Here is a 22,862-nt window from a genome sequence, read left to right as displayed (position 1 = left end):
TGAGAAGAATAAAAAGAGCATACAGCACAGGAACAGGCCTTCCAGCCCTCCAAGCCTTTGCCAATCAAGATTGCCCTAACTAAGCTTAAAAAAAAAACTTCTGCCCTTACTCAGTCCGAACCCCTCTGTCCTCTCCCTATTCATGTAGCCATCCAGATGCCTCTTAAATGTCACTAATGTGTCTACTTTCACCACTACTTCTGGCAGCGCATTTCAGGCACCCACCACTCTAAGTGATAAACATTCCCCACACATCTCCCTTAAACTTCCCCCTCTCACCTTGAACCTGTGCCCCCTTGTAATTGACACTTCCACCTTGAGAAAAAGCCTCTGACTATCCACCCTATCTATGCTTCTCATATTTTTGTAGATATCTATCAGGTCTCCTATCAGTATCCGTCTTTCCAGTGAGAACAATCCTAGTTTTTTCAACCCCTCCTCATAGTCAACACCCTGAAGACCAGGCAATATTCTGGTGGACCTTCTTTGCACTCTCTCCAAAACTTCCACATCCTTCTGGTAGTAGAGTGACCAGAACTGCACACAATACTCCAAATACAGCCTAATCAAGGTTTTAAATAGCTGTAACATGATTTGCCAGCTCTTGTATTCAGTGCCCTGGCCGATGAAGGCAAGCATGCCAAATGCCTTCTTAGTCACCTTGGCCATTTGTGTAGCCACTTTTAGGGAACTGTGGACCTGCACACCCAGATCCCTCTATATTAATGTTACTATGGCAAAACCCTGTAGGAACATTAACGTACAGAGGGATCTGGGCGTGCACGTCCACAGTTCCCTAAAAGTGGCAACTCTCAAGGCAAGAGTGGTATCATATGCAATTCGGATCAAAGCCGAAGGAGAATTAGTACAACTTATTAACATTGGTGTTTTAGAGCCAGTTACAATGAGTCACTGGGTTACACTGTTGTACCTGTCAACAAACCAGATGGTTCAGTTTTGTATTTGTGGTGAAATCCAGTGTTGTGGGCGGAACAGTATCTGCTTCCTTTAATTGAAGATTTTGCTGGGTTATCAGATGGTCAGAAAGTTAGCAAGATTAATCTTTCACAAGCATGTTTACAGATAATGTAACCACTGAATCTCAACCATTGCTCACCATCGTTACTCAAAGGTCTTTTTCACTATGAAAGATTGCCTTTTGGAATACCATCCACACCAGACCTTTTGCAAAGATCAATGAAGCAGATTTCAAGTGATCTCTCTGGAGTACAATGTTACCTGGATGATATTTTAATTACAAAGTCGAGTGAACAGGAGCACTTGAATGCTTTGGAAGCAGTTTTGGTATGTTTTCAAGCAAATGGTCTGCGAATCAAGAGAAAAAAGTTTGACTTTTTCCAGACTAATCATCAACCCGTAGCTACTATTTTTGGTCTGTACGAAGGTATACCTTCCATAGCTGCTAACTGATTGCAGTAACAGTCACCACTCCTGTCTGCACACTCCTATGATATACAGCATCGTCAATCAGAGTGATTGATACGTTATCATGTTTTCCTTTACCTATTGAGCAGATGCCACCAACTAGTTTTGCCAACGTTCTTTATTTTTTGCTGGTAGATCATTTGTCTGTGACAACTTCTCAAGTTCAGAGATATAGTGGAATTGATCCTGTAGTGTGGAAGATGATGGATTTGGTATTGAAAGGAACCACATAGTTTTCTGTTTCTTTAAAGCCCACAACCCCTAACATAATTCGGACATTACAGTGTCTAACCCCGTGCTGTACCTGTCTTGGGAGTGTTTGATGGGGACAATGTAGAGGGAGTTCTACTCTGTATCTAATCCCCTGCTCTGTCCTAATTCCTTGTCTCTAGGTTGGGCTGTGCTGAAATGAGGAGGCAACTACGTTGTGTCTGCACCGCCATGCGTTTGTTTTTGAAGTGTTTCCGACTGGGCCGTAGGCGGCGATCGAAGTTCCTTCACCGTGTGAGGACCCTCTGGAGCTACAGCAAGCTGTGTGCCAAGTCCCTCATCTACAACTCCTTTACCAATACTGACGTTGTCCTTGACTCTTTGTTTGAGCCTATCTATTGGCTGGTGGACCATGTAACTCGATGGTTTGGAGTGGTGAGTGTTCTAACTCCATCATATTTTAAATATTCACATTTGTTGCCCATCTCTAATGTCCCTTGAGAAGGTGGTGGTGAATCACTGCCTTGAACAGCTATAGTCGCAGGGATACAGATGCACCCACCATTCTGTTAGGGAGGCAATTCCAGGATTTTGAGTGATAGTGAAGGAACGACAATATGTTTCCATGTATGAGGAACATGTAAGGGCTCTGGGTTTGTACTTAGTGGAATTTAGAAGGATGAGAGTATTTCTCATTGAAACTTACAGAATACTGAAAGGCCTAGATAGAGTGGACATGGGGAAGATGTTTCCATTAGTAGGAGAGACTAGGACTCAGAGTGAAGGGACAATCCTTTAGAACTGAGATGAGGAGGAATTCATTCAGCCAGAAGGTGGTGGATCTGTGGAATTGGTGATTATTTTCCAAACATCGCTGGATTCTGGGGAAGTGTCGGAAGATTGGAAAACGGCTAATATTATGCTGTTGTTTAAGAAGGGTGGCAGGCAAGAGGCAGGGAATTATAGGCTGGTTAGTTTAACGTCTGTTGTAGGTAAAATGTTAGAATCCGTGATCAAGGAGAAAATAGCGAGACATCTTGAGGAGAATTGTTTGATAGATCAGACGCAGCACGATTTCGTTAAGGGGAAGTCGTGTTTGACGAATTTATTGGAGTTCTATGAGGATGTGTCTAGGGCGGGTGGATAGAGGAGAGCCGGTGGATGTGGTGTTTCTTGATTTTCAGAAGGTGTTTGATAAGGTGCCGCACAAGAGGTTATTACAGAAGGTCAGGGGGCATGGAGCTGGGGGTAGGGTGTTAGTGTGGATAGGGGATTGGCTGTCAAATAGGAGGCAGAGAGTGGGGGTCAATGGGTGGTATTCGGATTGGCGGTTTGTGACTAGTGGAGTGCCCCAGGGGTCGGTGCTGAGGCCTCAGCTATTTACCGTTTATATAGATGATCTGGAGGAGGGAACCGAGCGTATGGTGTCGAAATTTGCTGATGACACCAAGATGGGTGGAACGGCAAATTGTGCGGAGGGTGTGGAAAGTCTACAGAAGGATCCAGATAGGCTGGGCGAATGGGCCAGGAACTGGCAAATGGAATTTAATGTTGATAAGTGTGAAGTTGTCCACTTTGGTAGGAATAATGGTAGGAAGGACTATTACTTGGCGAAAAACTGCAGCATGCAATGGTGCAGAGGGACCTCGGGGTCCTTATGCATGAGTCGCAAAAACCCAGCCTGCAGATGCAGCAGGTGGTCAGGAAGACGAATGGGATGCTGGCCATCATAGCGAGGGGGATTGAATATAAAAGTAGGAAGGCCTTGCTGCACTGGTGAGGCTGCAGCTGGAGTACTGTGTGTAGTTTTGGTCGCCGCACTTACGCAAGGATATTTTGGCCTTGGAGGGAGTGCAGAGGAGGTTTACTAGGCTGATACCGGAGTTGAGGGGGTTGAACTATGAGGAGAGGCTGAATAAACTAGGCTTGTACTTGTTAGAGTTTAGAAGAATGAGGGGAGATCTCATTGAGACATATAAGATGATGAATGGGATGGATAGGATAGAGGTGGAGAGGCTCTTCCCGCTCAGAAAGGACAATAGGACTAGAGGGCACAGCCTCAAGATAAAGGGGGGGGGGGGCGGTTTAGAACAGAGTTGAGGAGGAACTTCTTCACTCAAAGGGTGGTGAATCTCTGGAATTCTCTGCCCGTTGAAGTGGTGGAGGCTGCCTCGCTAAATATATTTAAGACACGGGTTGATAGGTTTTTGATAGGCAAGGGGATTAAGGGTTATGGGGAGAGGGCAGGAATGTGGAACTGAGACACGACAGATCAGCCATGATCTTATTGAATGGCGGCGCAGGCTCGAGGGGCTAGATGGCCTACTCCTGCTCCTATTTCTTATGTTCTTACGTAATTCATTGCTACAGAAGGCTGTGGAGGCCAGGGCATTGAGTGCATTTAAGACAGAGATTCTTAATTGGTAAAGAGATCAAAGTTATGGGGAAAAGGGCAGGAAAATGGGGTTGAGAATCATGTCAGCCATGACTGAATGGCAGAGCAGACATGATGGGCCGAATGGCCTATTCTGCTCCTATACCTTATGGTCTTGTGGATGGTGAGTGGCTTAAAGGGGAACTCACAAGTGGTGTTATAGCATGTATCTGCTGCCCTTGTCTTTCTAGCTGGTAGAGGTCATGGGTTTGGAAGGTGCTTTCTAAGGAATCTTGATGAGTTGCTGCACTGCATGAGCCACTGTGTGTTGGTGGAGGGAGTGAATGTTTAAGATGGGGGATGTGATGCCAGTCAAGTGGGCTGCTTTATCCTGGATGATGTTGAGCTTTTTGAGTGTTGTTGGAGCTGCCCTGACCCAGGCAAGTGGGGAGTATTCCATCACACTCCTGACTTGTGCCTGGTAGGTTGATGTGGACCCTCTGCCCCCCCCTCCCCATGTGGTCTCTGCAGATTCATTGCTCCTTCTCTCTTGCAGGTGTTTGTTGTCCTGGTGATCATCCTGACGACCACAATTGTGATGATAGTTTATATTTGTGTCCTGCCCGTCATCCTCAGCACATATCCTGTGGGATGGATCGCCTGGCACCTCTGCTACGGGCACTGGAACCTGATGCAGATTGTATTTCACTACTACAAGGCCGTGCGGACACACCCTGGACACCCAGCAGAGGTACAGACTCAAATACAGACATGGCCCTCAGGGCTGGGCAAGAGGAGAATCTGATCAGGGTGGACCAGAAAGACGTGAGCGTCATAGTGTAATTACAGAGGATTTTTGAGGCACATAAGGCAAAGTGCAATAGGATGATTGTTAGTTGCACTCATATAGCATCATTCAAAGAAAGAAGAAGAACAAAAACAGCCCGGGAAACAGGCCCTTCGGCCCAACTAGCCCGCGCCGCCATTTTAACATTACCAGTCCCCCCTCCACCCATGATCTTATCTATGCTTATGGCATTTCACATTGAGGGAAAACTAATTTAGGGACAATTTATTACCTCCAATCAGCCTAATAGCACATCTTTGGGGTGTGGGAGGAAACCGGAGCACCCGGAGAAAACCCACGCAAGCACGGGGAGAATGCGCAAACTCCCACAGACACTGGCCCAAATCCATGTGTCTGCACAGCAAACAGTGATAGTCACTGAGCTGTCGTGTTGCCCAGCATCTGGTCCAGTTTAAGCGTACACTAACGACATGAAGTACTAGGCTACTCTCGAACATCGAAGAACAGCCCTGGTACGACCCATCGCGTGTATGCCCCTCGTTGGACAACAAGGCGGACCGACTTAAAACCTGTGAATTAAAAGAGAAAAACATTAGTATAATTCCACAGATTCACACATGTAAATAATGGAGCATGGCTTGTGGAAGGAAGTTTAGTCAAATCCTGTGCTGTATCTGTAGGGCAGTGTTTGATGGGGACGATGTAGAGGGAGATTTACTCTGTATCTAACCCTGTGCTGTACCTGTCCTGGGAGTGTTTGATGGGGACAGTGTAGAGGGAGCTTTACTCTGTATCTAACCCCGTGCTGTACCTGTCCTGGGAGTGTTTGATTGGGAGGGTGTAGAGGGAGTTTTACTCTGCATCTAATCCTGTGCTGTAGCTGATGTGTGAGTTACATGTTTAGCTCTCTTTGTTCCCAGGGAAAAACTGACATTCCGATGGTTTCAATCTGCAGGAAGTGCATTAATCCAAAACCAGCCCGTACCCATCACTGCAGCATTTGTAACCGGTAAGACTGGTCTCTGGCGCTGAGGGGAGGGGCAGATCCCATGGGGCCATGTGGGTGGGGCCAGAGGTCCCTGGGACTCTGGTTTTGGACAGGATGGAGTTTTGCTGTGGTGCTTCTCAGTCCTTTTGGAGTTTATGATCTCAATCTGACAGATTTTAAAGAGCAAACTTAGACTGCTAACCAATACTTTATTATCTTTCAGATGTATCTTGAAGATGGATCATCATTGCCGTATCCTTTCTGCACTTAAATGGTTTATCATCTTTTTGATATTTTATTATTCTTCAAGAACAAAGAACAGCACAGGAACAGGCCCTTCGGCCCTCCAAGCCTGTGCCGACCACATTGTACTATCTAGACCAACCATCTGTTGGTCTCTAATCCCCGTCTGTTCATGTGTCTATCCAGATAGGTCTTAAATGTCGCTAATGTAACTGCCTCAACTACCTCACTTGGCAGTGCATTCCAAGCCCTCACCACCCTCTGTGTAAAAAAACTTCCCCCACACATCTCCACTGAACTGTTTCCCCTTACTTTGAACTTGTGTTCCTGAGTTCATTAGTTTTGGTGACCTTTCTCATGCACCAGATCATCTAATGCTCCCCAGGACAGGTACAGCACAGGGTTAGATACAGAGTAAAACTCCCTCTACACTCCCATCAAACACTCCCGGGAAAACTACAGTATGGGGTTAGATACAGAATAAAGCTCCCCTCTACCATGTCCGCACCAAACACTCCCAGGACAGGTACAGCATGGAGTTAGACACAGAGTAAAGCTCCCTCTACACTGTCCCCATTAAACCCTCCCAGGACAGGTACAGCACAGGGTTAGATACAGAATAAAACTCCCTCTACACTGTCCCCATCAAGCACTCGCAGGACAGGTACAGCATGGGGTTAGATAAGAGTAAAACTCCCTCTATACTGTCCCCAGCAAACACTCCCAAGACAGGTACAGCACATGGTTTGATAGAGAGTAAAGCTCCCTCTACACTGCCCCTATCACTCCCAGGACAGGTACAGCACACGGTTAGATACAGAGTATAACTCCCTCTACACTGCCCCCATCACTCCCAGGACATGTACAGCACACGGTTAGATACAAAGTAAAGCTCCCTGTACACTGCCCCCATCACTCCCAGGACAGGTACAATAATAGCACTATACCAACAGCTGAAAGGGTGAAATGAAAGGAGGCTTTGTTGTCACGGTTTCTCCTCCTTAACTCTCCAGTCCAGCTTGGCTGAATAACTGCGTGGGCCATTACAACCATCGATACTTCTTTTCATTCTGCCTATTTATGACACTGGGCTGTGTGTACTGTAGTGTGAGCAGCAGGGAGCTGTTTGTTGATGCATATTTCACCATTAATGTAAGCAGCAAGTCATCTTGGCATTGGTGTGCTGGAATGACCTGCCTTAAAAAAAGTTTCTTTATGTGAAATTTACCACAGACTAGTTAGCCCAACTTGTCTGTCCCACTGTTTATGCTGCATTCCAGCTGCTGCTATCTTTATTCATCGCACCCTATCAGTGTATTATTCTATTCCTTTCTCTTATCTAACTTACCCCTTAACTGTGCCTGTAACTCACCTCAATTACTGTCTGTAGAGGTGAGTTCCACCTTCTTGCCACTCTCTGGGTGAAGAAATTTCTCCTGATTGGATTGTTTAGTGACTGTCCTATATTTATTGTTCCTCGTTTTAATCTCCCCTACAAGAAGGAAAATCTTCTCAACCTCTATTCTTATCTGTATCATTTTGGAGACCCCTATCGAGTCATTTTGCAGACCTTATCTCGCACACTGTAACCCCCGATGCGAATAAAATTCTCACGAGAAAGTTTTTAAAGTTGGAATTGTGGATTGAGTGTCTGGAAAAGTTAGTCTGAGCCCCGAAATAAAAATTAAAAATAACTGAGTTATTTTATTGACAAAGTTCAAACTGGGCCCTGTTTCTAAACCTATAATTTTGATCCAGCAGTGTGTTTATCAAGAATACATGTTGCAAACTTACTGCAGCCGGTTCCCTGATGGATCAGTGGATAAACATGCCCCAAGCACCACAAATTGGAAGGTCCCAGGTTGTCTGAGTTCTGCTGAGGGGTTGGGTCTGACCTGGAACATCTGACATTGGTGCCCCTGAATTAAGTGGGGAGGAACAGTTGCCTGGGGTGTAGGAATGACCTGTCTTTAAAAAAAGTTTCTTTACGTGGAATTTGCCACAGACTATTTAGCCCAATTTGTTTGCACTGCTGTCTGTGCTGAGTTCTAGCTGCCCTTGGCTCAGTGGATCGCACACTCACTCGAGTCAGCGTGGTGGGCTAAGGTCTTACTCCAGTACTTAAAGAGAAAAACCTAGGCTGACGTTGAGTAGTGAGGGAGTGCTCCACTGTCCGAGGGATCATCTTTTGTATGTGGCTTTTAACCACCTGCGCAGATGGAAAAGATTCTGTGGCAGTATTTCAAAGAAGAGTGCCAGGGTGGCACGGTGGTCAGCGCTGCTGCCTCACTGCGCCTGGGACCTGGGTTCGATTCCTGGCTTGGGTCCTCCCACACTCCAAAGACGTCTAGTTTAGGTGGATTGGTTATGCTAAATTGCCTCTTAGCAAATGCTGCAGAAAATTCTTGTGTATTCATTTTTATTTTCTTCTAATTTGAATATTTTGTCTCTTAAATAACTAAAATGTCTTTGATAATGAAAGCAGTGTGTAAGTTATTGGTGAAGTGTGGTTTTCTCTAAGTTGCTGAGAAATGACCTCTTTCTCTTTCCCTCTCTTACAGTCAGCCACGCAAACTCCAGCTCCCACCATTTCATTCCGGGAAAAGATTTTCCATAAGTGTATCATTTATCTCTGGGTTCTCTGCAGGTCAGTGCTCTCATTCCCTGGTATAACATTCCCCTGTTGTTTATTGCATAGGGAATGGAATACAATAGGGAAATCTTGCCACAATTTTATAGGATGTTGGTGTGGCTGCATCTGGAATACGCTATACAATTTTTCATAGAATTCCTACAGTGCAGAGGGAGACCATTCAGCCCATTGAGTTTGCACTGACCACAATCCCACCCAGGCCCTATTCCCATGACCCCACATATTTACCCTGCTAATCCCCCTGACGCTAAGGGACAATGTTAGCATGGCCAGTCAACCTAACCTGCACATCTTTGGGCTGTGGGAGAAAACCGGAGCATCCGGAAGAAACTCATGCAGACACAGGGAGAACGTTCAAACTCCACACAGACAGTGATCCAAGGCCTGAATTGAACCTGAGTCCTTGGTGTTGTGAGGCAGCAGTGCTATCCACTCGCTCTTGTCTCCTTATTTGAGAAAGGATGTATTGACATTCGAGAAGGTTCACTCGAATGATTCCTGGGAAGAAGAGCTTGTCTATGAGGAAAGGCTGGGCCTGTATCATTGGAGTTAGAAGAATAAGAGATGATCTTATTGAAACACCAGATCCTGAGGGATTCGACAGGGTGGATACTGAGAGGATGTTTCCCTTTGTGGGAGAGACTAGTACCAGGGGACACAGTTTAAAAATGAGGTGTCTTGTATTTAAGACAGAGAGGAGAAATATTTTCTCTCAGAAGGTTGTTGGTCTGTGGAATTCGCCCCCCACCCCGGAGAGCAGTAGAGGCAGAGCCATTGAATAATTTAACAGTTGGGTTAGATTAATCTTTGAAGATGGGAGTTAAAGGATGATGGGGATAGGCAGAAAAATGGAGTTGAGGTCATAAATGGAGCCACCGTGATCTTACACATGGTGGCACAGTGGTTAGCACATTACAGTCCCAGGGACCTGGGTTCAATTCCCAGCTTGAGTCACTGTCTATGTGGAGCTTGCACATTCTCCCCATGTCTGCGTGGGTTTTCTTCGGATGCTTCGGTTTCCTCCCAAAGTCTGAAAGACACATGGGTCAGTGTATTGGCCGTGCTAACTTATCCCTCAGTGTACCTGAACAGGTGCTGGAGTGTGGCAACTAGGGGATTTTCACAGTAACTTCATTGCAGTGTTAAGTCTTACTTGTGACTAATAAATAAATTTTAACTTTTACCAAATAGGAAAGCAGGTACAAGGGCCAAATAGCCTATTGCTCCTAATTTGTTTGTTCATATGTAACCCCCTAGCCCACCATCCTTGTGGGATCTTGCTGAGCACAAAATGACTGCTGCTATTGCCCATTAAGAACATTCAATTCACTTAAATGTAATTTACTAAATGATTGAGTATTTCTAACATTTAACAATAAAGCCTCTGTAGCTATTCCTCCCCGCTCCCCCTCCCCTCCCCCGCCACCTCTTCCCCATTTAAAGGTTCTGGGTGTATGGAGGATGTTGGCGTTTGAAATTTGAGGTGTGGTTAATTGCTCTCTTTCCCTGTGTCTTCCCCTCTGTTCCAGTTCTGTGGCCCTTGCTCTCAGTGGCCTCACCCTGTGGCACACAGTCCTCATTCTGTGTGGAGAGACCAGCATTGAAAGGCACATCAATAAGAAAGAGCGTCAGAGGCAGCAGAAGAAAGGCCGAGTAAGTTGTCAGAATCTGAAGTGCTCAGACCCTGGCTCCCTTAGAAGGCCAGTCTGTCCAGTGATCAATGTTGGGGCAGCGTGGGGTGGTACACGTAAGGACAATTGGTCATTGTTGGGGATGAGACACAGTTGGGGGTCAGTGTTAGGTTGTTAAGCCAGTTGGGTAAAATTCTGAGGGTGTGGTATTTGGTGAAATGGGGTTTTAGAGGAGACGGTATTGGATGGAAAATGGGGTTTTGGTGGATTGGGGTTTGGAAGGGGGCAGTGTTGGTGGATTGGGGTTTGGAAGGGGGCAGTGTGGGTGGAATGGGGTTTGGAAGGGGGCAGTGTGGGTGGAATGGGGTTTGGAAGGGGGCAGTGTGGGTGGAATGGGGTTTGGAAGGGGGCAGTGTGGGTGGAATGGGGTTTGGAAGGGGGCAGTGTGGGTGGATTGGGGTTTGGAAGGGGGCAGTGTGAGTGGATTGGGGTTTGGAAGGGGGCAGTGTGGGTGGATTGGGGTTTGGAAGGGGGCAGTGTTGGTGGATTGGGGTTTGGAAGGGGGCAGTGTGGGTGGATTGGGGTTTGGAAGGGGGCAGTGTGGGTGGATTGGGGTATGGAAGGGGGCAGTGTGGGTGGATTGGGGTTTGGAAGGGGGCAGTGTTGGTGGATTGGGGTTTGGAAGGGGGCAGTGTGGGTGGATTGGGGTTTGGAAGGGGGCAGTGTGGGTGGATTGGGGTTTGGAAGGGGGCAGTGTGGGTGGATTGGGGTTTGGAAGGGGGCAGTTTGGGTGGAATGGGGTTTGGGAGGAGGCAGTTTGGGTGGAATGGGGTTTGGGAAGGATAGTGTGGGTGGATTGGGGTTTGGGAGAGGGTAATGTGGGTGGAAGGGGATTTGCGAGAGGGTAGTGTGGGTGAAATGGGGTTTGAAAGGGGCAGTGTGGGTGAAATGGGGTTTGGGAGTTGGGGACAGTGTGGGTGGAAGGGGGTTTGGGAGCTGGGGGACAGTGTGGGTGGAATGGAGGTTGAGAGGAGGCAGTGTGGATGGAATGGAGGTTGAGAGGAGGCAGTGTGGGTGGAATGGAGTTTTGGTGAAATGGGGTTTGACAGTGGACAGTATTGGGTGGCGCAAGAACAGCTGAAAATTGTCCAATGATTGCTGTCTGCTACCTAGTGGTGGGCTGCTGGGTGGGCGGGTGAGGGGGAGGTGTCCAGACATCGGGCTGGACGATGATGTTCTTCTCCAGTCTCTTAACTCTGTTACGTCTGGTTGGGGAAGGATAGTGAGAGGCCTGGTTCAGTTACTGCAGCCTACTTGCCTGAATTTAAGACCCAAGGGATTCAGGGTGAAGAAATCAGCAGGAGTGATGTAATTTTCTCATTTTGAATATCTGGTTCCCTTCTCTCTCGGATCCATTCCCATGTCCCTGTTCCACACTGAAATTTGCTGAATAACATCTTCCAGAGGCTGTTCCTGGAGCAGGGAGTGGTGCAGGATCTAGAGTTGATACTTGGGTGGCAAGGATAGGCCAAGATGGAGGTGGGGATGGTCCCTGAGCACTTTGGCTCATGTTATATTGCAGTGGGTCACACTGCTAACAGTATAGGGTGCACATGCAGTTAGCAGAGTGCCGCACATGCAGTTAGCAGAGTGCCTCACAGCGCCAGGGACCCAGGTTCAATCCCGATCTCAGGTTACTGTGTGGAGTTTGCACGTTCTCCACATGTCTGAGTGGGTTTCCTCCAGGTGCTCCGGTTTCCTCCCACAGTCCAAACAAGTGCGCATTGGTTGATTGGCCATGCTAAATTGACCCTAGGGATTAACAGGGTAAATGCAAGGGATTATGGGAATAGGGTCTGGGTGAGATTGTGATTGGTCAGACTTGATGGGCTGAATGGCCTCCTTCTGCATTGCAAGGATTCTATGATTCTTAACAAATTTGTCCCTATCCTGGGTTTAGCTCAGTCACAGGACTATGTGAGAGAGGAGCAGCAGAAAATGCCTTGGGTTTGTTAGTTGTTCTCGTGTCTGAATTTTCTTTGCTTATTAAAGCAAGAGTTTTTGCTGTGGACCAGATCTTTTCCATTTTAGAAAGAAGCACATTACTGTGGACGTTGCAACAAAAACAGAAACGCTGGAAAATCTCAGTAGCTTTGACAGCGTCTGTGGGAGGAGAATAGAGCCAATGTTTGGAGGTGAAGCTTCTTGTGCACCTCCTTCAATCTGGCCTGTTGCATTTGTTCCTCCCAATGCATCTACTGTACATCAGAGAGACCAAACGTAGACTGGGCGACCACTTTGCTGAACACCTACAGGACACTTGTCTCTTGCCACTTCAACACCCCATCCTGCTGTCCTGTCCACATGTCCTTCCTTGGCCTTTTGCAATGTTCTAGCGCACCCACTCACCCCAATGATATAAATCTCTTTGCTCTCAGCTCTGACAAAGGATCATCCAGACTCAACGTTGGCTCTTTTCTCTCCCCACAGACACTGTCAGAATCTGCTGAGATTTTCCAGCATTTTCTGTTTTGGTTCCTCTCCATTTCAAGCTCTGCTTCTCATCAAACACTACAACACTACGGGGTTAGATGCAGAGTAAAGCTCCCTCTACACATTCCCCATCAAACACTCCCAGGACAAGTACAGCACGGGATTAATACAGGGTAAAGCTCCATGTTCACTACTCAGTATTATGTTAACCTTAGTGCTAATAGTGTCCATTGTACTGAGGTGGCCACCCTTTGATCTCTGGGTTGGAGACATTGTTTGTTTCATTGGAATCTGCCTCATTCTCATTTTTATTAAATATTTACAGTTTCCTTCTTTCTGATCAGGTTTTCAGGAATCCCTATCATGCTGGAAAATTGAACAACTTGAAATTGTTTCTTGGAATAGAAAAGCGAAGGTAAAAGATGACAGAATTGCACAGAACTGACTCTCAGCAGATCATCTGGATCAATTATCCCACCCTCATCCTCTACATAAACCATTCCAATTGTATCTACTCAACCTGTTCGCCATCTCTTTATTTTGTTTCTCTGGTTGCAGCTAGAAGGTCTCCATTCGGCTCATCAGATTTATGCTAGTCTTGAGCCATTCAGCTAGTCTTGTTTCCCACAGCCCTTGCTTATCCAGTTCCCTCTTGATTGAATGTTCCTCCACCACACCCAGTACAGTTCAAATTCTAATCACTTGCTACGGAACAATGTTTTCCTCAGGTTACCATTTACCTTTTGGCAATCAATTTAAATGTGTCCTCTGCTTCTCAACGAAATAGGAGGAGGCCATTCAGCCCCTTAAGAACATAAGAAATAGGAGCAGGAGAAGGCCATCTAGCCCTTTGAGCCTGCCCCACCATTCAACAAGATCATGGCTGATCTGAAGTGGATCAGTTCCACTTTCCCGCTTTCTCCCCATAACCCTTAATTTCCTTGTCTGTCAGAAACTTGAGCCTGCTCCACCATTCAATGGGATTATGGCTAATCTGAATGTGGCCTCAATTCCACTTTCCTGCCTTTCCCCCATAACCTGTGACTTTCTTGTCATTCAAAAATCTAATCAAGCCTTGAATACGTTATTACAGACTAATAACCTTTTCAGAGAAAAATAATTCCTCCTCATTTCTGTCTTAAGTAGGAGATCACTGATTTTTAAACTTTTTCCACTAGTTCTAGATGGGTGGCACAGTGGTTAGCACTGCTGCCTCACAGTGCCAAGGACCCGAGTTTGATTCACGCCTCAGCTAACAGTCTGTGTGGAGTTTGCATGTTCTCCCCATGTCTGCGTGGGTTTCCTCTGGGTTCTCAGATTTCCTCAAGTCCAAAGATGTTTGGGTTAGGTTGATTGACCATGCTAAATTGACCGTTAGTGACAAGGACTAACAGTGTACATGTGTGGCGTTATGGGGATAAGGCCTGGATGGGATTGTGGTGGGTGCAGACTCGATGGGCTGAATGGTCTCCTTCTGCACTGTAGGGATTCTATGATCTCACCTGTCCTGCCCCCTCAGGAACGTCTATGTTTCATAAAATCATTCTTCTTAATTCTGATGAGGATTGGCCCAACCTGCTGAACCTTTCCTCAAAAGGCAAACCCTTTATTCCAGGAATCAGCCCACTGAGCTTTCTCTGAACTGTGTCCAAATATATCCTGCTAAAGTAACAAGACCAAAGCTATACACAGTACTCTCAGTCTCACCAATGCCTTGTACAGTTGCAGCAAGACTTCCCAACTTTTATACTCTATCCCCTTTGCAATAAAGGCTAATATCAGGGGGAGAGAGGGTGCCATTGTCAATGGGGTGCAAGTGACATCCACCCCCCCCCCCCGGACTGGCTAATTAAGGGTCAGCAACAAGAGGGGGCTGCTGAGAGGAGGAAGGGGGGTGGGGAGCGGAGGCCTCAGCCTCTCAATCTGCATAACAGGTTTGAGGTTCTTGCTTCCAGTCTGGACAAGAATGAGGGAGGTGAGGTCGGTGAGCAAACTGCACACGGTACAGTGATGCAGCAGGGCATAGGCATAGAGAAGGTGAAAAGGAACGTAGTAGTAATTGGGGATAGTGGGGTGAAGGGTATTGACACTGTCCTTTGTCACAATGACAAAGTGCACAGAAGGGTGTGCTGTCTGCCTGGTGCTCGGGTCCGGGATGTCGCATCTGGGCTGCAGAGGAACCTGGAGTGGGAGGGTGAGAATCCGGTCGTTGTGGTACATGTGGGTGCCAACGACGTAGGCAAAATGCAAACTGAGGATCTGGGGAGGGAGTATGAAAAGCTGGGAATGGAATTAAAAAGTAGAACCGACAAGGTGGTTATCTCTGGGCTACTGCCTGAACCGAGTGCAGACGGGCGTAGGGTCGATAGGATTAAGGAAGTGAATGGGTGGCTCAGGGATTGGTGTGGGAGGAATGGGTTTGCATTTATGGGACATTGGCATCAGTATTGGGGTAGTTGGGACCTGTTCAGGTGGGATGGGATTGGTCTGAACCGTGCTGGGACCAGAGTGCTGGCGAATCGTGTAAAGAGGACTGTAGACAGGGCTTTAAACTAATTGGGGGGGGGGAGGGTGCAAGGGTAGGTGACATTACGGGGCCTAGAGTTAAGGAGAGGGTACAGGTAAGGGTAGAGGCCGAGGATGTCCCAATAATAAAGGGAGTAGGGGGCGTGAGTATGGTTGGTGGCGTTCCGGCAAATAGGGTCCAGGTGAAGGCTGGGATGAAGGCACTTTATCTGAATGCACGAAGCATTCAGAATAAAGTGGATGAGCTGGTGGCGCAGATCAGCACAAATGGATATGATCTGGTGGCCATTCCAGAGACGTGGCTGCAAGGTGACAGGGACTGGGAGCTGAATGTCCAGGGGTATCAAGTGTTTAGGAAGGATAGACGGGAGGAAAAAGGGGGGGGGGCATAGCTCTGCTGATTAAGGATAGCATCAGGGTGGTAGCAAGGGATGATATAGGAACCAAAGAACAGAACGTGGAATCGTTGTGGGTAGAGATTAGGAACAGCAAAGGGAGGAAGACGCTGGTGGGTGTCGTCTATAGGCCCCCGAATAATGATCTGGAGGTGGGGCGGGCTGTTAACGCACAAATAAGTGCGGCATGCAGGAATGGGACGGTCGTAGTTATGGGGGATTTCAATCTGCATATTGATTGGTCGACCCATGTTGGACGCGGTGGGCTCGAGGAGGAGTTCTTGGAATGCTGCCAGGATAGTTTCCTTGAACAGTGTGCGTTGGAGCCGACGAGGGAGTGAGCTATCTTGGATCTGGTGTTATGTAATGAGGCGGGTAGAATTAGGGACCTTGTGGTGAAGGATCCTCTTGGGGAGAGTGATCATTGTATGGTGGAGTTTCTGGTGCAGATGGAGGAGGAGAAAGTGGGTTCCCGGACACGCGCCCTTTGTTTGAACAGAGGGGAGTACGGTAGGATGAGAGAAGAATTGGCGAATGTGGACTGGGGGAGCGCGTTGGAAGGTAGGTCTGCTGAGGAGCAGTGGAGGATCTTTAAGGAGATCTTTCTTGGTGCTCAGCAGAAATTTATTCCGATGGTCAAAAAGGACCGTAGGAGGAGAGGTAATAAGCCGTGGATAACGAAGGAGGTGAAGGAAAGTGTTAAATTAAAAGCGGAGGCGTTTAGAGTAGCTAAGAGTAGTGGGCGAGAAGAGGATTGGGAGAGGTTTAAATGTCAACAAAGATTGACAAAGAAGTTGATAAAGAAGGGTAGGAGAAACTATGAAGCTGGGCTAGCGCTTAATATAAAAAAGGATAGCAAGAGTTTTTATAAATATATAAAAAGGAAGAGGCTGGCTAGGGTGAACGTTGGACCCTTAGAGGATGAGAAAGGGGACTTAGTGGTAGGGGATGGGGATATGGCTGAGGTCTTGAATAACTTTTTTGTTTCGGTCTTCACGGAGGAGGACGTGAATAATTTGCCGGGTGTTAGAGATGGAAAGGTGGTAGGACTGGAGGGTCTCAATGACATTATTGTTACTAGAGAGGCGGTGCTCGACAGACTGGAGGGGCTGATTGTGGACAAGTCCCCAGGACCGGATGGAATGCATCCGAGGTTTCTGAAAGAAATGGCGGAGGTGATAGTGGATGCCTTGGTGGTTATTTTCCAAACGTCGCTGGATTCCGGGGAAGTGCCGGATGATTGGAAAACGGCTAATGTTACGCCGTTGTCTAAGAAGGGTGCCAGGCAAAAGGCAGGGAATTATAGGCCGGTTAGTTTAACGTCTGTTGTAGGTAAGATGTTAGAATCCATCATCGAGGAGGAAATAGCGAGGCATCTTGAGGGGAATTGCTTGATAGAGCAGACGCAGCACGGTTTCATTAAAGGGAAGTCGTGTCTGACAAATTTATTGGAGTTCTGTGAGGATGTGTCTAGGGCGGTGGATAGAGGAGAGCCGGTGGATGTGGTCTTTCTTGATTTTCAGAAGGCGTTTGACAAGGTACCTCACAAGAGGTTATTGCAGAAGGTCAGGGGACATGGAGTTGGGGGTAGGGTGTTAGCGTGGATAGAGGATTGGTTGTCAAATAGGAGGCAGAGAGTGGGGGTCAATGGGTGCTGTTCGGATTGGCGGTTGGTGACTAGTGGAGTGCCCCAGGGGTCGGTGCTGGGGCCTCAGCTATTTACCATTTATATAGATGATCTGGAGGGGGGAACCGAGTGTATGGTGTCGAAATTTGCTGATGACACCAAGATTGGTGGAACGGCAAATTGTGCAGAGGGTGTGGAGAGTCTGCAGAAGGATCTAGATAGGCTGGGCGAATGGGCCAGGAAATGGCAAATGGAATTTAACGTTGGCAAATGCGAGGTGGTCCACTTTGGTAGGAATAATGGTAGGAAGGATTATTACTTACGTGGCGAAAAACTGCAGCAGGCGATGGTGCAGAGGGACCTCGGGGTCCTTGTGCATGTGTCGCAAAAACCTCGCTTGCAGGTGCAGCAGGTGGTCAGGAAGGTGAATGGGATGCTGGCCTTTATAGCGAGGGGGATTGAATATAAAAGTAGGGAGGTCTTGCTGCAGCTGTATAGGGCATTGGTGAGGCCGCAGCTGGAGTACTGTGTGCAGTTTTGGGTGCCGTACTTACGCAAGGATATCTTGGCCTTGGAGGGAGTGCAGAGGAGGTTTACTAGGCTGATGCCGGAGTTGAGGGGGTTGAGCTATGAGGAGAGGTTGAATAAACTAGGCTTGTACTCGTTAGAGTTTAGAAGAATGAGGGGAGATCTCATTGAGACGTATAAGATGATGAATGGGATGGATAGGATAGAGGTGGAGAGACTCTTCCCGCTCAGAAAGGACAGTAGGACTAGGGGGCACAGCCTCAAGATAAAGGGGGGGCGGTTTAGAACGGAGTTGAGGAAGAATTTCTTCACTCAAAGGGTGGTGAATCTCTGGAATTCTCTGCCCGTTGAAGTGGTGGAGGCTGCCTTGCTAAATATTTTTAAGACGCGGGTTGATGGGTTTTTGATAAGAGAGGGGATTAAGGGTTATGGGGAGAGGGCGGGAATGTGGAACTGAGCCACGACAGATCAGCCATGATCTTATTGAATGGTGGGGCAGGCTCGAAGGGCTGGATGGCCTACTCCTGCTCCTATTTCTTATGTTCTTATTTCACCTGCCTTCCTAATTGGAAGGACACCCAGAACCCAAGTACTGTAACATTCTGCACTCTCTCCATAAAATAAAATTCTGTTTTTTAACTCTTCTGCCAAAGTAGACAACCTCTCACATTCCCAGATTATACTCTGGGAGACAGTGGCATAGTGGTATTGTCGGTGAACTAGTAATCCAGGGGCCCAGGATAATGCTCTGGGGCACACTGCTTCAAATCCCACCACAGCAGATGGTGAAATTTGAATTCAACAAAAATCTGGAATTAAAAGACTAATGATGGCCAGGAAGCCATTGTTGTTTGTCATAAAAATGCGTCTGGTTCGCTAATGTCCCTTAAGGAAATAAGAACATAAGAAATAGGAGCAGGAGTAGGCCATCTAGCCCTTCGAGCCTGCCCCGCCATTCAATAAGACCATGGCTGATCTGAAGTGGATCAGTTCCACTTTCCCGCTTTCTCCCCATAACCCTTAATTCCTTTGTCTATCAGAAACCTATCTACCCGTGACTTAAATATATTCAACGAGGTAGCCTCCACCACTTCAATGGGCAGAGAATTCCAGAGACTCACCACCCTTTGAGTGAAGAAGTTCCTCCTCAACTCTGTTCTAAACTGCTCCCCCCCCCCCCTCTTATTTTGAGGCTGTGCCCTCTGGTTCTGGTTTCCTTTCTAAGTGGAAAGAATCTCTCTACCTCCACCCTATCTAACCCCTTCGTTATCTTGTAAGTCTCTATAAGATTCCCCCTCAGCCTTCTAAACTCTGAGTACAGGCCCAGTCTATTTAATCTCTCCTTATAAGCTAAGCCCCTCATCTCCGGTATCAGCCTGGTGAGCCTTCTCTGTACTCCCTCCAAGGCCAATATATCCTTACGCAAATAAGGGGACCAGAACTGCGCACAGTACTCCAGTTGTGGCCTCACCAGTGCCTTGTACAGTTGCAGCAAGACCTCCCTACTTTTATATTCTATCCCCCTCGCTATAAAGGCCAACATTCCATTTGCCTTCTTGATCACCTGCTGCACCTGCAGACTGAGTTTTTGCGATTCGTGCACAAGGACCCCCAGGTCCCTCTGCATCGTAGCATGCTGCAGCTTTTCGCCCTTTAAATAATATTCCTTCCTACTATTATTTCTACCAAAGTGGATAACCTCACATTTGCTAACGTTATACTCCATCTGCCAGGTCCTCGCCCACTCATTCAGCCTATCCAGATCTCTCTGCAGACTTTCCGCGTCCTCCACGCAATTCGCTTTTCCACTCATCTTCGTGTCATCAGCAAATTTTGTTACCTTATACTCAGCCCCCTCCTCCAGATCATCTGTGTAAATGGTAAACAGTTGAGGCCCCAGCCCCGATCCCTGCGGCACTCCACTCGTCACTAACTGCCAACCAGAAAAGCACCGATTTATTCCAACTGTCTGCTTCCTGTTAGATAACCAATCCTCAATCCACGCAAACACTTTACCCCCAACTCCGTGTGCCTTAATCTTCTGCAGCAACCTTTCGTGAGGCACCTTATCGAACGCCTTCTGGATATCTAAAAACACCATATCCACCGGTTCCCCTCTGTCTACTGCATTAGTCACATCTTCATAAAAATCCAGTAAGTTCGTCAAACACGACTTTCCCTTCACGAATCTGTGCTGCATCTGTTTGATCAAAACGTTCTTTCCTAGGTGTCCTGCTATTTCTTCTTTGATGATGCATTCTAGCATTTTCCCAACTACGGACGTTACGCTAACCAGCCTGTAGTTACCTGCCTTTTGTCGCTCCCTTTTTCAAACAGCAGCGTAATAGTAGCTGTTTTCCAATCCGCCGGCACTTCCCCTGAGTCCTGCGAATTTTGATAAATAATTACTGAAGCATCTGCTATTACTTCTGCCATTTCTTTCAGAACCCTGGGATGCATTCCATCCGGTTCCGGGGACTTGTCTACCAGTTCCTTTCTTGTGATTGTAATGGTTTTAAATTAATCCCTTTTGCCTTTTGATTGTCTTCTTGGATGTTTTGTATCTTCTATTGTGAAAACAGATACAAAATACTTGTTCAAAGTATCTGCCATTTGCTTGTTTCCCATTATTAATTCCCCAGTGTCACCCTCTGAGGAATCAGTGTCATTTTAGCTACTCTTTCCCTTTATCTCTGTTTATTAAGGCTTTTATTGAGTTTATGTTTCTGGTTTTCTCTCATAATCTGATTTCTCTCTTTTTAACCATGCTTTGCTGGTTGCTAAAATTGTCCCAATCTTTTGGTCTACCACTAATTTGCAGCAGTATATATCTTATTCCATTCTCATCTAACCATAGCTGGAGAGTCACATGTAATGGTTTCTCTTCCTGTAAAAGCAAATTACTGCGGATGTTAGGATGATCCTTTGTCAAAGCTGCTCTGACAGAGTCATCCCGACTCGGAATGTTACCTATGTTCTCTCTCCACAGCTGCTGTCAGACCTGTTATCCCTGGTGTTCCCCAAGGGTCTATCCTTGGCTCCCTTTTTTTTAAATCTATGTTACCCCCTTGATGAGATCATCTGAAAGCACAATGTAAAGTTACACACACATGTTGAAAAAACCCAACTCCACCTCACCACTTTCTCCCTTAACTCCTCCAGTGTTGCTAAATTATTAGATTGCTTTCCAATATGTGGAACTGGATGAGCATAAACTTCCTCCAATTAAATATTGGGAAGACTGAAGCAATGTTTTTGGTCTCCATATCAAACTTTTCCCCCAAAAGTACAGCCAGACTTTTGAATTTAGTCCATGTGGCGTTAAGTTTTCTCCTTTCACCGGGTTGAGCAGTATCATCTTTCTTGGTGAAGACATGCAAAGAATTAATTTAACACCTTAATCATGACCTCTTCCTCCAGGCGTAAATCCCCTGATAAGTCCTTAATTGACACTGGTGTTTTGATTATTCCTTTACCATTTCTATGCCCTTCTTGAATTCATGTTGACTGCCTGTTTCTTTTCATGTTGTCTTTGCTCTTTCTTTTGTGGTTATATCCAGTAATGGGTTTAATGTTCTGCTCACTAGGAAATCATTACATTGACCAATACTTTCTTTGCATTTCAGTCACTGGATTACTCGCTTGCTGCTCCCCTCATCCCACCTGCCTTATGGAGATGGTATGAAATGGACGTTGCCATCAACCTTCAATGTGGATAAAGCCATACTGGCGATTTGATGAGAGATGACATAAGGGACACCTCTTTGCTCACCTGATGAGGGACGACAGGAGATAAAATCTCTTTATTCACCAGGAGGATATGTGAATCAGAGGGAGGGAATTAATGGCTCGTTGACTTTACTGCTCATCTGGACTTGGTGAAAGATGAAAACTTTCAAACTGACAAACTTCAAAATGATCCACTGGTGCTCCTTGTGTTCGAAGGCAATAATTGCAGGTCAATGAAGCAATAAAGTGCCCAATGGTCATGTGTGGACTAAATTCCTTGACCAGTGGTTATGCTGAAGCCATAGCTACTGTGCTTCCTCAGATGGGAGTTAATCAGGGACTTTTTTAATATGGAGATTTTGGACTATGTTTTATATATTATAAAACTAGCTATTATTGTATAATGATTATTTCCTTTGATGTCGACTTTGCAAGTTCTTGAATTATTGATGTCGAAACATTTAAGTATTCCCTACGGGGAGTAATTTCTGAGGGACCTGGGGAATGGAAGGTTTAGCTGTGGTGGGGACAGAAGGCTCAAACTCCTCTCCAAAACTCCAATGGACCAAACCACTTCTCATTCCCCTTCACCCTGTTGCAATAAGATTCCAGTGAAACAAATGCCCTCCTATTTATATTTCAGTGGAAGAAATTGTAGTCTAGTCTTTGAACAGTTTGTGGGGTTTTTTTATGGTTTTGAATATTGTGTCTGGGTAAAAGGGCTTTAGTTACAGTCAAGTTGTATTTATTTTTAAGCTTGATTCCATCGTGTGTGTGTGTGTGTGTGTGTGTTTGCCATATGTACAGCTTACTGGAAATGGTGTGCAGCTTGGTTCAGGAGCTGGTCAATCTTGATACTGATATCCCACTCCAGCTGAAATATCTTTCTGTGGACACCCCAACAGGGTTCCCACCATAAGTATAAAAGCACCCTAGATTTCAGGGTAACTACTCCAGTCTAATCTAAAAACAGTGGTGTTTGTTCCTGGACTTCCTTTATTTACCCTTTGTTTAGTGTAGTTGAACCATCTTGTGTGATAATGTGGTTAATAATGTGATAAACACTTTCAGTACTCACACACCTAACCACTGGACAGTCAGATTAGTGCTGGAAATTCCAAGTGTTTAAATAATAAAATCAGTGATTAACCAGTCTTCGAGTTGTCATTTCCCCAACCCTTCTCCCCTCCCTGATAGTTGGAGGTGCTTTT

The 22,862-nt window shown here is 46.4% G+C and overlaps 1 protein-coding gene across 4 annotated transcripts in view; it reads left to right on the top strand.

The window, feature by feature from the left end:
* zdhhc16b (zDHHC palmitoyltransferase 16b) overlaps positions 1-22,803 on the top strand; it is a 32,660-nt gene extending 9,857 nt beyond the window's left edge. For 2 of the 4 annotated variants that reach the window (XM_080205944.1, XM_080205945.1), the window contains exons 3-12: positions 1,839-2,091; positions 4,587-4,781; positions 5,759-5,847; positions 6,050-6,078; positions 7,088-7,221; positions 8,631-8,716; positions 10,252-10,375; positions 12,844-13,019; positions 13,191-13,261; positions 21,549-21,638. In XM_080205944.1, coding sequence (XP_080062070.1) covers positions 1,855-2,091; positions 4,587-4,781; positions 5,759-5,847; positions 6,050-6,078; positions 7,088-7,221; positions 8,631-8,716; positions 10,252-10,375; positions 12,844-13,019; positions 13,191-13,224 — 1,104 coding nt within the window. In that variant the 5' untranslated portion in view covers positions 1,839-1,854 and the 3' untranslated portion in view covers positions 13,225-13,261; positions 21,549-21,638. Of the gene's footprint in view, positions 1-1,838; positions 2,092-4,586; positions 4,782-5,758; positions 5,848-6,049; positions 6,079-7,087; positions 7,222-8,630; positions 8,717-10,251; positions 10,376-12,843; positions 13,020-13,190; positions 13,262-21,548 lie in introns of all 4 variants that reach the window. The other 2 variants (XM_080205946.1, XM_080205947.1) reach the window with 2 other exon arrangements.
* Positions 22,804-22,862: the final 59 nt, after the last annotated feature.

This window comes from Carcharhinus amblyrhynchos, chromosome 17, assembly GCF_965287045.1.
Source record: "Carcharhinus amblyrhynchos chromosome 17, sCarAmb.v2.hapA, whole genome shotgun sequence".
Taxonomy (NCBI): Eukaryota; Metazoa; Chordata; class Chondrichthyes; order Carcharhiniformes; family Carcharhinidae; genus Carcharhinus; species Carcharhinus amblyrhynchos.
The sequence above is the reverse complement of the archived record's forward strand: the minus strand, read 5'-3'. Positions and strand labels throughout refer to the sequence as shown.